Source organism: Lissotriton helveticus, chromosome 11, assembly GCF_964261635.1.
Source record: "Lissotriton helveticus chromosome 11, aLisHel1.1, whole genome shotgun sequence".
Lineage (NCBI taxonomy): Eukaryota > Metazoa > Chordata > Amphibia > Caudata > Salamandridae > Lissotriton > Lissotriton helveticus.
The window spans coordinates 1,182,173,169-1,182,187,434 of NC_136072.1; the positions used below are offsets into that span (position 1 = coordinate 1,182,173,169).

The window sequence follows — 14,266 nt, forward strand, 5'->3', positions numbered from 1 at the left end:
TTTTGACTGGGTGTGAGTGTTTGATTGATTCAGATGCTCCGTCCATCACCACCCCCTTTTGTACTGCTTTTGGCCGCCATAAGTGTGGCAGGGTATGCTCAGACGTGAGTCCCTTGCTCACTTTGCCACTGGATTCAAGCAAGCCGGGCTGAAGACGGCTGGAATGCCAGAAACCGGTCCTCGGAAGCTTGTTTCCGGTCCAGGGAAGTCATGGCTTGGCAGTTCGGGCTGGACTGTTCCCATGAGGCACAGGGTCAGACTGATTTGCATATAGCCATGTCAGAACTGGGGTGGCAGAGTGGGATAAAGAACGGTGATGGATTAAACCCAGATCTTTTGACTGGGTGAGAGTGTTTGATTGATTCAGATGCTCCGTCCATCACCACCCCCTTATGTACCGCTTTTGGCCGCCATAAGTGTGGCAGGGTATGCTCAGACGTGAGTCCCTTGCTCACTTTGCCACTGGATTCAAGCAAGCCGAGCTGAAGACGGCTGGAATGACAGAAACTGGTCCTCGGAAGCTTGTTTCCGGTCCAGGGAAGACATGGCTTGGCAGTTCGGGCTGGACTGTTCTCATGAGGCACAGGGTCAGACTGATTTGCATATAGCATGTCAGAACTGGGGTGGCAGAGTGCGCTAAAGAACGGTGATTGATTAAACCCAGATCTTTTGACTGGGTGTGAGTGTTTGATTGATTCAGATGCTCCGTCCATCACCACCCCCTTTTGTACTGCTTTTGGCCGCCATAAGTGTGGCAGGGTATGCTCAGACGTGAGTCCCTTGCTCACTTTGCCACTGGATTCAAGCAAGCCGGGCTGAAGACGGCTGGAATGCCAGAAACCGGTCCTCGGAAGCTTGTTTCCGGTCCAGGGAAGTCATGGCTTGGCAGTTCGGGCTGGACTGTTCCCATGAGGCACAGGGTCAGACTGATTTGCATATAGCCATGTCAGAACTGGGGTGGCAGAGTGGGATAAAGAACGGTGATGGATTAAACCCAGATCTTTTGACTGGGTGAGAGTGTTTGATTGATTCAGATGCTCCGTCCATCACCACCCCCTTTTGTACCGCTTTTGGCCGCCATAAGTGTGGCAGGGTATGCTCAGACGTGAGTCCCTTGCTCACTTTGCCACTGGATTCAAGCAAGCCGGGCTGAAGACGGCTGGAATGCCAGAAACCGGTCCTCGGAAGCTTGTTTCCGGTCCAGGGAAGACATGGCTTGGCAGTTCGGGCTGGACTGTTCCCATAAGGCACAGGGTCAGACTGATTTGCATATAGCCATGTCAGAACTGGGGTGGCAGAGTGGGCTAAAGAACGGTGATGGATTAAACCCAGATCTTTTGACTGGGTATGAGTGTTTGATTGATTCAGATGCTCCGTCCATCACCACCCCCTTTTGTATCACCCCCTACTTGTGGCATGCATCATCATCGGCGGCCTCACCCTATGTAAGATGATACGTTTGATGGTACTACCAGGGCGGACTCAATCTCATTACGAGGGAGTTATTGATAACACTTACTGGACAAGATGGGATCCAGACAGACTAAACATACCTTAAGGTAAACTCAGGGTAATACCTTTAATAGAGGATACCTCAGGAACAGCTAAAAACATAAAAAATTATTGCTGGTGAACTGGTACAATGACCTAACCAGCCGTATTATCCAATATGTTTCGGCCCACATACATGCCGATCAGGGGCATTCATCAGGGCTGAAAAAGGGGCGGATTCCTATCTTCTACTACTAACACTAAGAGCCTGATTTAGAGTTTCTCAGACAGGTAACTCCATCGCAAACATGACTGATATCCTGTCTGCCGTATTACAGGGTCATAGGATATAATAGACTTGTAAAACGCGGACGTAACGAAGTAACCTGGTCCACCAAACTCTAAATCAGGCCCTAAAAAAGTATGAAGTGTAGAGTTGTCAGAATACAATTCCTACCTTGACAACCAAGGAAATGATGGTTCCCTGACTCTAGGGAGTTACCGCTCCATGTGCCGGAAATGAGGTGGGATCCTCTGTTTTCACACATTAGTCGAGAGGTATGGGGAGGTGGGATCCTCTGTAGTCAGACATTCGTCGAGAGGTATGCCGGCAGGTAAACCTGATAGCCCCCGTTACTCAGCTGCTCGTGAACGCTAATGAATCGGTTGTGGGTTGTGCTGCAATGAACTGGGGTAAAGGGTCTCAGCTGTGGTATTTTCTGAACTTGCTGGGTGATGATGACTGAATATTTTATGTGACAGTTAATTCAATACTATAACTCATCCACTTGTGATTCCTTTTCTGGAAGATTCACAACTACATATTTAGGTGACCCTCCAACATACCCTTCGTGTCATTTGCAGCTCCCACATCAACAGCAGTGGTGGCCGGTGCAAGGCACTAACTGCCACTTTCATGTGTGTCTCCTCTGCCCAGGGAGATGTGAGCCTCTCCCCCTGAATCTTGTCTCCAGCATCTTCAAGCTGACACCCCTTCGGTAAGTGAGTGGGATGGGCTCACCACACTCACTGTGCCACTTCCACACTCGATGTTGTGCCCTGCTGCCTTCGACCTCTCATGCCCACTGCGATGTTCCACTTGTGAAAGTGCCTGAAAGACATCGCACATGCGCTTCTTGGCACTGCAATAAAGACTTTATTGACAGTAGGATTGCTCTTTGCACTTGGAGAGCGAGAGAAGCCGGTCTCAACAGGTGTGCAACAAGCGTGCAGGCTCGGTCTTCTAGCGCCTGGAGGTGACACGAGGCACATCCGTGAAAGGTGAAGCGCTGTGTTTGACCGGATGGAACGCCTCAGCCTCCTCATGAAAACATTTTGCAAGAGATACATTTATTCAATTTTACTCACCTCGGTCAATTTGGTACCTGGGTTTGAATCTTTCATCCTAGGGCACTTATGTTGATGTTTTTTCCTTGCGGGGGGTGCTGCTCAGTGGACTAGTATTTTCTTATCGTGAGCGGTCGGAAGCATATGCGACCACTCGCAATGAGAAACCTGACCTCCCTGCGTTGAGAATCTCGCGGGACTCAGGGTGGACTCAGGGTGGCCTTCCGCCCTCAGGCCCACCCCCTACTGCCACGGACCACACCCGGAATCTCTGCATCATACTCGACTCCTCCCTCACCATGACCGGACAGATCAATGCCGTCACCTCCACCTGCTTCAACACCCTCTGCACCCCCCCGCAAGACCTTCAAGTTGATTCCCCCCAAAGCCAGAAAGACCGTCACCCACGCACTCATAACTAGCAAACTGGACTACGTAAATGCCCTCTATGCTGGAATCAACAAATCCCTGCTACACAAACTCCAGACCATCCAGAACACTGCGGCCAGACTCGTCCTCGGCATCCCACGACATGAGCACATCACCCAACACCTGCAAGACCTCCACTGGCTCCGTGTCGAGAAGAGAGTAACCTTCAAACTACTCATCCACTCCTACGAATCCCTCCACAAAATCGGACACAAATACCTCAACGAAAAAGTACCATTCTACATAACCAAAAGAAACATCTGCTCTGCCGACCTCGCCCCGGTAGAGTCCCCACACATACGCAGAACCAGAGCGAGTGGAAGAGACTTCTCCTACGTCGCAGCAAAGACCTGGAATGAGCTACCAGTCAACATCAGACACTCCCCTACTCTGCACACCTTCAGGAAGAGCCTCAAGGTCTGGAACGAGCTCCCCAGTCAACATCAGAGGCTCCCCCACTCTGCACACCTTCAGGGAGAGCCTCAAGAGCTGGATCTTCAGCTGAACTGGAGCTGCACCGCCCCACCCTCACCCCCTCAGCGCCGTGAGACACTCACGGGTGAGTAGCGTGCTTTAAAATCCCTGATTGATTGATTGATTGAGGGTTTGTCTTAATCTAATTTCCAACCATACTTATGAAGTTAAATTTAAAGCAGGAGTGAACGTCTTGGTTCCTAATGTCAGACCCTACAGCTATGGTGGCAAACCTACTGAAATACAAGGTTACGTGCATGTCCCCTTAGAATATTGAGGTGATAAGCCTGAAGGGAAGGTATACATCCTTGTGGTGGGTGACATTGTTTTAAAATGGCCACATTAAAACACAAGTTAACATTTCACTGGGCCCTACTGCTTCCCCTAGGTGATTGTTACTCACATAAATAAATAGTGTAACAAGTTGCAAAGAAGTTTATTCACAGGTACCCTGAATAATATCGGATGTGTGCACGTTTATGTACAAATTATTCATTTAAAAAAAGGAGCTCAACTTATTACATGTAATTAAGAGGGAACGGATGTAGACTGTTTGTATCGGTAAGGTATTACTGAATCTGTAGAAGCCAAAGAGCGACTATCCCCTATGATTAAAGCTCCAAAAAAGATCTGGTGACTTTAGACTTTGAGCAGACCTGTGACAGTTAAACAAGGGGATTCTAGGGTTGCAGGTTCCCCTTTCAGTAAGACGTTTTGCTTCAATGGCATGCCATTTGCTTTGTACTCTGCAGTGTCTGTGTTTCAAAGACTTGTAAGCGATTACTTTGGAAAGTTTCCTGGGGTCAAGTTCTTCCAGGTTGAAATCTTACTCTTTCATGCCACATTGGAGGAACACAGGGGTAGAAAGTCTTGGAGGTACTTTGTAGTATATGCTTTAGAAGCTTGAAATGTAAGCGTGGAAGTTCTGCGTTGAATTATTTTGGGCACTTAGTCTCAGCTGATGCCACTCATCTTTGAAAACAATTGGGTGAAACGATTCAGAATTTGCCTAGTCTCAAGACAAAGGTAGATATTCGAACTTTCGAAGGTATGGTCGAATTTTAGTTGTGATTTATTCCCAATTTTGTCAGTAGGGCTTGTAATAGGAGTGATAACAAAAAAGGTTGAACTTATCTGCAGGGATCCTTGTCAGCAAGAGATTTTGGATAGTTAAGCTCAACTTGTGTGCCACATCTGCAGAGCATTGTGCTGAACTTGCTATGGTTCTTGGTCACAGATGCCAGCAAAGGAGCTTTAGATGCGGTTCTTAAACGAGCATGGTCACTGTGGATTTTGAGTATTGAGCTCTGAGAGGAGCCAAACACAATTATTGCACGATTCAAAAGCAAACTTTAGTAGTGTTCTGGGAATTAAGAAATGTAAGCAATTACTGTGGGAGTGTGTTTTATGCTCTTCTCAGATCATAAGCCTTTTCAAGAGATTTTAACCCCTTCCATGCTGATGACGGCCCCCAGCCGTCGTGGCACACAGTGCTCGTGTGCTGATGACGGCTGGGGGCCGTCATAACCACGCCCGCCATCGGAATGTCCAGCACATGAGCGGAATTCCGGCCGCGGGCAAGGGGTAAATGGAAAAGGTCTTGATGGAGTCTCTTCAAGAATTTTCAGAGGAATGTTGTATTACTAAACTATTATTGTCCTGTAAATTACATTCCAGGAGAGGCAAACAAGTCGCAGACTATCTCTCAAGGTTTGTAGATCGCTATTCTCCCATGGAGAAAAACACAGGTGAGATGTGGACGGAAGATTATGTCAGAGTTTGCCTGGTCGCAGAAGGATGGATATCTCGCGAAGAACGGTTGGCTGGATCAGGGAAGGATCTAGGTCATCAGTCTGATTCAGTTTACTTTATGTTGAGGGTAGTTGGCGTCTGACTGATAATAGGGTGAGGAGTTTTGAGAAGGTGAATAAAGAACTGTTGGTCCTTAATGGAATTTTGTTGAGAGGTTTGATATTAGTTCCTCATTATAGTCTCAGGAAGCACTTGATTGACATGGCGTATGAGAGACAACAAGGTCTGAGTAAACCAAAAGAAAGATCCAGAAAATGTTATTGGTTGCCAGGAATGAATCTGATGGTGTTAAATGTGTGGATTGTTGGAACAGTGGTACATCCAGGAATTAAGGACAACCGTCAACATTTGTATTGAAACTCCAGTTTGTTCATGGAAAGAGATTACTTTTGTCATCCTGGGTCTGCTCACTTTTTGTTCAGTGCTCAAGTATGTATTGGTGTTAATGAATTTGTTTTCCAGATTGTTCCACATACCAGTACAGCCCTTCCTTGCTTTAAGCTTACTTTTTCTTGTCTTTCTCCTGTGTTGTTTTGTGGCCTCAGTTACACTTTGAGTAGCCTGGTATTACCTTGCCTTGTCTCCTTGCTAAGTGTTAACTCTGGAGTCATTTAGCCCTGCCTTCGCTCCCAGATACGTATGTGTAATTTTTTTTAATTGAGTGTAAAACATTTAAAGGTAGCTCTATATAGTCCAACATCAAATGCTTTAGTGGAACGAGCTAATACATTTATTAAAGAAGGTATCCAGACAGCTGTAGCGTTCAAATGGGATGTTAAAATGTTTCTGAAAACGAAATATGGAGTTATTGTATTTCACTACACACTAATACAGGTGTTTTTTAGGTTATTAGAGAAAGAGAACCTAGTACAAACCTTTTACCTGGATGGTTAGAGAAGAAAAATGGTGTGCACCTGAGTGACAGTAAGGATTTGTACTAAGCAGGTTATGACTAAGAACAAGTTTAATGAAAAGAACAGATGTAAGAATTATTACACTAAGGTTGAAGATTGGGTTATGATTAGAACATCTTATTGTACAATGAAATGTGAGTGCAAGTTTTTTTTACCTGTAATGGTACAGAAGGTTAGGAAGGCTCTGTTTTGCTGCCTGGCAAATGGTAGCGGAGTAGGAGAAATCTTGTTCATTTGACAGAGAACCAAGCCAGAATCATTATAGATAAAAAAATGAGTGCACATGATGGAGGTGATTGGTCAACGTGGTTGGAAGGCTTTGCCAATTTTGTTACTGGTCAACCAATTGATAATGACAATTTGCATATGTGGATTCCTCAGGAAACCGTTTTGTTGTCTGAAGAAGCACATACATATGACACTAATTCTTCTTGTAGGTGTAGGATAATCTGTAACTTTCTTCAAGTTCTTTAATTTGTTTGAATGTTGCAGGTGAATCTTCAGCCAGTTCAACCTTTGATGGTATATCTATCAATGTAGGTTTAGATGCCAATATTGGTAGAAAAGATAATGCTAGATTTTCAGAGTTGCCTAAGAAATTTTGTGATTATCTGAACAAATTAAATTTTAAAAAAAACAATTGATAAAGGGGGAGACCAATTTCTTAAAGTATATATGTGGTATATGTCAATAAAATATAGTCTGCGACTGAACTGCAGCCAAATGTCCTGACGTCTCCTGTTACTTCCGTTGACAGAATCCCCAGCCCAACCGTTCCCCAGTTCAGAACATTGAAGACCGTGAACCAATGAAATACAGTGCAAGAGAACTACAACCCTAGTCTACTTACAAACCCCAATAGTAATCCCCAAACAACCAGTAACCATACACAATGATAACAAAATATCACAGGAAAGCACAGGAACAAAAGAATGCAGCGGCTGATGTTTGCGGTTCTCTTGTTTACATGCGTTGTTGTACCAAAAACGGACACAATGATGCATTTTGCCCTAAAATATAACACAGCGTGATGGATTTGCATTTTGCAAAATTATGCACAATTTTGCTTAATTTTGACGAAATGTTGCATAACTTTGAATTACAGAGAGTGCTGCAATGGCAATGTCTCTTTGTCCAAATTCAATCTTCAAAGCAATAGATATAAAAGCCTTTTCTGCCCTCTCACTCTAGGATATAAAATACGACATTCAAAGATGGTGTTTTATCAAACACAGAGGACATCACATTAACTGGTAACTAGTAGAGTGTCTGGTTTTCACTTCAGTCACACTGCCTCACTGCCAGGCTCAAACTCATCACCAGCAGCCCTCTTGGGAAGTAGTCCTTACCTGCAGGGGTACCACCTGCATGAGGATAGCAAAGTTCGTGAGGTGGTTGCAACGGCAGATGGAGTAGTTGAGGTTTCCCTCGGTGCGGTTACAGCCTTCACTGGACCAGACGGGAGGCGTGGAGCTAGGGGCGGAAAACAAGAGAGGAACCATTAATGATCCACTCTTTAGATATTGTAACTTCCATGGCAAAATGAAACGAAACTTAGGAGTATTCAGAGAATTTGGGCCATATGTATCATGCAAATTCACAATCGCAAAGGCCGAAATTCGCAGAATTTCGACCTTTGCTTATGCGAATTTGCTAAATGGAATGTATGAAGCAAAACTGGTGCAAAATAAGGAATTGCAAAATTTGCGATTCCTTATTTTGCAATTGCATTTAAGGAATCGCAAATTTTGCGATTCCTTAAATGCAATGTATGTAGCAAAAAATATTAGCAAAATGCCCTTAAGGAATCGCAAATTACCACCAACTTCTATTTGGTGGTAAGTTGCGAATTCCTTGAAAAATGCAAATTTTTGCATTTTTCAAAGTGCCATGTGAAGCACATACATGCCCTTAGGGCATGTATGTGCGCCACATGTGCACCCATGCATATTTCAGCGGTGCAACAGTGTGTCCTTTGGACACCCCTACACCCTTGAAATTATTCTCAATTTGTGATTAGCAAATTGCGAATCGCAAATTAAGAATAACTTCCCATTCATTCCTATGGGCCTCCTGGCCCATAGAAATGAATGGGAAAGTATTCCTTAATTGCGATTCACAATTTGCTAATCGCAATTAAGGAATTCTAAGGAATCTAAAAAAAATGCAATTTTGTACATACATACCCATTTGCGATTCTCAAATAGCGATTTCTTAAAAATCGCTATTTAAGAAATCGCAAATGGGTATCTTGATACATATGGCCCTTAGTTATTTTCAGCAAAGATCTCTCCAGGCACTGGCCAAAGTGTCAATTACCTTAACAAGCACCCCCTACTTTTCACTAAATACATATTTATGCAGGATTACCCAAAAACTTACAAACTGATAACATGATTAAACCTACTTAAGTCCAACTAAAATAAGATATTTGAAAAATATTTTAACTGCTTCAGAAATTCTAAAATCATCATACATCCTTAAGTAACAACAGGCCCACTGGAATTGTGTAAATTTGAAGCTGCAGCATTTCCTGTGTAATTATTGGTTTCCCGCATTTGCCACAAAATTCATAATCTTCTGTATAATTAGGCTAACCTGTTTTAGGTTTAAACCTACAATAACTAATAAAACCACATGAAAGAAAAACAGCCATCATCAGTGTAAATATATAAACACTGATAGTCACCGTCATAATCACAAACTAAAATGCCATTCACAGAAAGGAAGGTGAGAGAGAATGAGCCATTTTTATTTCTTCTTGAAAGGGCCACGACAATGTAACTTTGACATACAAGGTAGCAGCAAGAAATACTGGTCTAAGGTTATTCTGCTTGAGTGTTTTGTTTAAGGATGTCACTAAAATATGACTTCTTTGCCTTTTAGCTTTTTCCAGTTTGTTGTGCTCATGTTAAAGGCACATGTTTCGGGCCTGCTCTAAATATTTTATACACTGTAGAGAATCTGGGAATAATTCATTCATATCTAATCTTTTGGTAGTGATTTTTTTTCACTGTTTGGTGAAATGGCTGGCTCATAAAAATCCTGGCCATTATGTACTATCAGATTTACCCAGAGACAAAGAATGGGTAAAACTCTTTGATACATCAGCTCACATTTATATCAACTCAGTATTGACAGCAGGTCAAGTGTAAAACACTCTGGGCCTCATTTATGAGGCCGTGACGCACCAGTGATGTAAAAAATGCGCCTTGTTGCGCCATATTTACAAAGTGACGCATCTAGGTAGATGCGTCACTTTGTAAACCCCTGCGCCACATTATACCTGCGCCAGGTATAATGTATGCAAGGGGGGGCGTATTGACGCAAGAAAGGGTCGTAGAAGTGACGCAGTGAAATCTATTAGACTTCACTGCGCCACTTCTAGGACACAAATGCGTCAATTTCTTACGCCTGCCTCACAGCAGGCGTAAGACTGGTGCAGGCCCTTTCACATGGGGCTTGCCCCATGTGAAAGGACGCATTGCTGGAGTTGCGTCATTTTTGTGACACACTCCAGCAATGCGTCAGTTTTGCGCCATACAGATACGTCAGAAATAAAGATGTATCTGTAACTCCTTGCGCAATGATCCGTCATACTGTAAATATGACGCATCATTGGTGTTGCAAGGAGGGTGCAGTGAAAAGTGACGCATCGCTGTTTTGACGCAGCGATGCGTCACTTTTCATAAATGAGGCCCTCTAGACTTTAACCGTTCAATGTAAGATGTAGTAGCATACAATGTAAAAAGAGTGCCATCACCATGTACTTAGGATGGAGTGAAACCATGACAACACTGTCCACATCCCAACACAGTTCATAGCTGCAAGCTGTCCCGTTGTTGTGTGTGATAAATTCAGCCAATCCTGGCTTTTTACTCAACTGCACTTTACTGCAGGGGTTTCTGAGCCCAAAGCTACAATGTTAACAGCAAATTTTCAAGTCCCAGAATACAATGCGATGTCTGGTAAAAGGTCAGGGCTCACTGAAACTGAGACATTTGGCATAGGGACACTTGGCAGCTATCACTGCCCACACAAGAGCAGCTCCATCTTATGTAGTCAAGTAAAGAGTTGAATAAAAGCTCATTTAAATCATTAAGCCAGAATGCATGGCTATAAATTAATCTGATATAATTCAAAACTACAAAGGTTTCAAAAGGTGCTTTCCTGTAGGCTGGTTGGCACCCACACAATGTCATAATATTCAGTAAGGTGTAGGTGAACGGTCACCAACCATGTCTAGAAATGTGTTTATTAAACTATTTAAAAATAGCACTCTTACTTTTTTTATCCATTAATAGTCCTGCAAACCAGACAAAGTCCTGACTGAGTGAGTGGGAGAGGTAAGATGTGAGAGAGGTTAATGCAGTGTGAGAGTGCAATACACAGACTTTCTATGCTTAAAACAGTCTAACATAAGTCCATTGGACAACCTGACAATAGGTAGATACTCAATACCCTTCAATAAGTCTCTTTTAAATTAAATAGGGCTTTATAACAATCACTACAAAAAACTAGTTTTGTAAACTGTGAAAAAACATAGTTTTTGTATATTTTGGGAGTTAGGCAGATGAATAAACACCGATAAGCACTGATTCCAACAGGTTTGGAAAACATTGAGTGAACACCACTGAAATCCAGAAAAAATAAACACTGAGAACAGGGCAGCCTATTTGAACTATTTCAGCTTCAGATTCTGAAGGTTTACTTTTGTTATGAGTTAATCCCCATGGAGTGAGGGATACCTGTGCAACTCCAACTTTAGCAAGCGTAAAACTGTACAGAATTACCAGCTCCATGAAGTTTAGTGGGCCCTTTTGCCACCTGTGTAAAGCAAGTGGTGAATAGGAGCACAAGCTTCTGTGCTTGCGAGGCAGGCGGAGGGGTTGAGATATTAGGAATTACTGGCTTCTAAAAGTGTGTTGGTGTTTCCACACCTGCTGAAATCAGGTGCAGGGACACCATCAGGTGTAATCAAGCAGAGTAGTGTCCCATCTGGGGATACCACTGTGGCTGACTCGTTATGAGGCGCTTGCTTATTGCGGTTTGGGTTCCTCTAGTGATTTCAAATGGATCTGCTCCGAAGGATGAGACTCCAGATCCAGTCCTGTATTGGTTCCTTCAGTGAGGCTTAATGGAACCACACTGTAGTACAAGACTCTAGATCTAATCCCATACAGGTTCCTCCTGTGATCTTTAAAGGCCCCAAAACATAAGATAAGACCCCAGATCCATTCCTGTACGGGTTCCTCCAGTGATCTCTAATTGAACCGCACAGTAGGATAACACCCCGGGCCCAGTCCCATATTGATTCCTTCAGGGATCTCTAATGGAACCGCACCATAGGATAAGAACCCAGATCCAATTCCTCGATTGCATAATCTTCTTGTATGCACTGCAGCAGGGCCTACTCAAGACAAACCAAAGTGGCTAAAATAGAAGCTAAACAAGTTTATAGGTAAATGTTTATATTAGGGATGTCTGAAAAATGCCCGGTAGAGCCAGGCCATTCAGAGGCTTTTTGAATATTCACATAGGAAAAACTGGACCCATTGAACCTAAATGTAACTTTTTGCGTAACCTTTTATCTTACAAAGACAGCATGTTTCTTGGCCAAGCCCTACATCAGTCAACCCTGCTGGAAGACATGCCAATTTAAAATCTTTGGCATATGTTGTAAAAGACAACCTGCTTGTAAACTGTTTCATGTCCTCTGTATTCCCAAAGACTCTAATCCTGCCCTTCACAGATGATGGTGTTGTTTGCCAGTGTACAGTGTTTATTTACTACAGTACACAGTCTTTATTCCAAAAATACAGGATTTACAACAATATACAATTTTCAATTCCCACTGTATAGTACAGGAACAAATAAACAGCTCATGGTTGGTGTCTTTAGAATTGCAAACAAAGCCTCTTTTATGGTAAATTCAGATTTCAAATTCAATTTAGAAAATGCCAATTTTAGAAAGTTTACATTTTGCTGCCTTAGCTTTTTAGTGCTAGCAGCGTGTTCCTGGGTACTATGACTAGGTGTAGTTGTCAGTTCGATTTGTGTATTCCTCCCAAACACATACAAAATAGAGAGCTTAAGTGTGCCTGGATGGGCCATCACTGGCAATTATAAGGGGCGGAGTTGTGCACAGCCCCACTAATACCTGATTAGGCTATGTCCTGCCTTCACATAAAGGGCTGCATGCCCCCATGTTGTTGGTCTGGAGCCAGGGCAGGAGTGGCAGGAAACCTGTGCACTCCAAAGGGAATCCTCTAGGAGCTTCTCACACTTCAAAGAAGACACAAAGTATAAATATCGAACCTCAGACACCAACTCTTCAGTACACTTTTGGACCTCTGGGTACTCTGCCAGAAAGAAGGACTGCTGTACTGCTGAGAGGACTGCCACACTGCTGGACTGCAGCCCTTTAGTACTGCTGTCCTGCTGAGCTGACCTGCTGCCCTCTTGCCTAGGTGAGAAGGACTGGTCCTACAACATGTATCCTGGATCACTAGACTGACTCCAAGGGTTAGTCTCTTGTAACCAGCACCTACACGCTGCAACTGTGACTCCTACCCTGACATGTGGTGCCACCTTAGTCCTGGACCCTTGGAAGGTGCTCAGCCATCCCATCTGTGGACAATGCAGAACCGAGGTATCTCCTCTACTGGATGGCGCTACTCCGAGCAGAACCTATGAATCGCCACTCCTGAATGGATTTCCTCTGTGCCAGGACTTTGTATCCCCCTCACAACCTGTAGCCTAATCAGAACCTCTGCTGCAGGATGCTTCCAGACTCAGGCCCTCGCATCACAAGCCCCTTGTCGATAGCCTCCTTGACAAAGATGCGAGACCCCGCATCGCAAGCCCACAGCTTTTTTGGAACCAGCTGATGCGCAATGAATCTTGATGCAGAGCTTCGCATCACAAGCCCCCTGCTCAACAGCCTCCTTGATGATGATGCAGGACCTTACATTCCACCCCTGCAGCTTCTTCAGACTAACGCTGTGCATCTCCAAACAGGACCTCGCATTTTCTTGACTTTCGGACGCATCCTTGACGTGGGACCACGCAACATTCCGCAACCAGTATTTAAGGTACTCTTGTTCGGCGGGGTTGTATGACGGTACAACACTGGTAAATACATTGCATGCCTTTGCCTCGAATTTTTTAGCACGCATGGTTTTACTGTGATAATTCATTTACATCACATGCCAATACCACGCCAACCCCACCAACGTACCTTAAATTTATGGTATTGGTATGCAGTGTAAATGCATAATTATGGTAAAAAAAATACGTCCTAAAAAATGCGAGGCAAATGCATGTGATGGATTTACCTCATTGTAAAGGCTGTTTCCCGTTCAGCGGACCTAACTGGCTCCCTTTAGCTGGCCTGCACTCCATTGTGGTTAGTCTATGTTTGTGACTTTGTCCCAGTCTGGTGCAACCAGATAACCACAGTTGGCGCTTTGTGCTTTTTGGGGCTACATTCACGGAAATCAACTGCATTTCTCTGGTTCTACTGTTTAGATTTTTGTAATTGTGGTCTGGTTTTATTTATTTCTTTTGTTTACCTATTATTGCTGTTTAAAGTGTTGCTTAAATATGTGAACATTGCCTCTAATTTGAGCCTGACTGCTCCGTGCGAAGATACCAGAGGGTTGATTGAGCACAGGTTAATTTGGGGTTTGCTTGTGACTTTACACTGACAAGGATTGTGGTTGCTGCTTGATTAAGGTTTCACCCCCACCTCAAGCCGGAACCAATTTCTTACAGAGGCCCATCGTTCCTCTAGATAT

At 43.8% G+C, this 14,266-nt stretch overlaps 1 protein-coding gene across 1 annotated transcript in view; it reads right to left on the reverse strand.

The window, feature by feature from the left end:
• The window catches only part of ADGRD1 (adhesion G protein-coupled receptor D1), a 1,126,805-nt gene that overhangs the window by 362,824 nt on the left and 749,715 nt on the right, over positions 1–14,266 (reverse strand). The window contains exon 15 of the mRNA XM_078666340.1: positions 7,817–7,940. Within this exon, the coding sequence (XP_078522466.1) occupies positions 7,817–7,940 (124 nt within the window). The remainder of the gene's footprint in view (positions 1–7,816; positions 7,941–14,266) is intronic.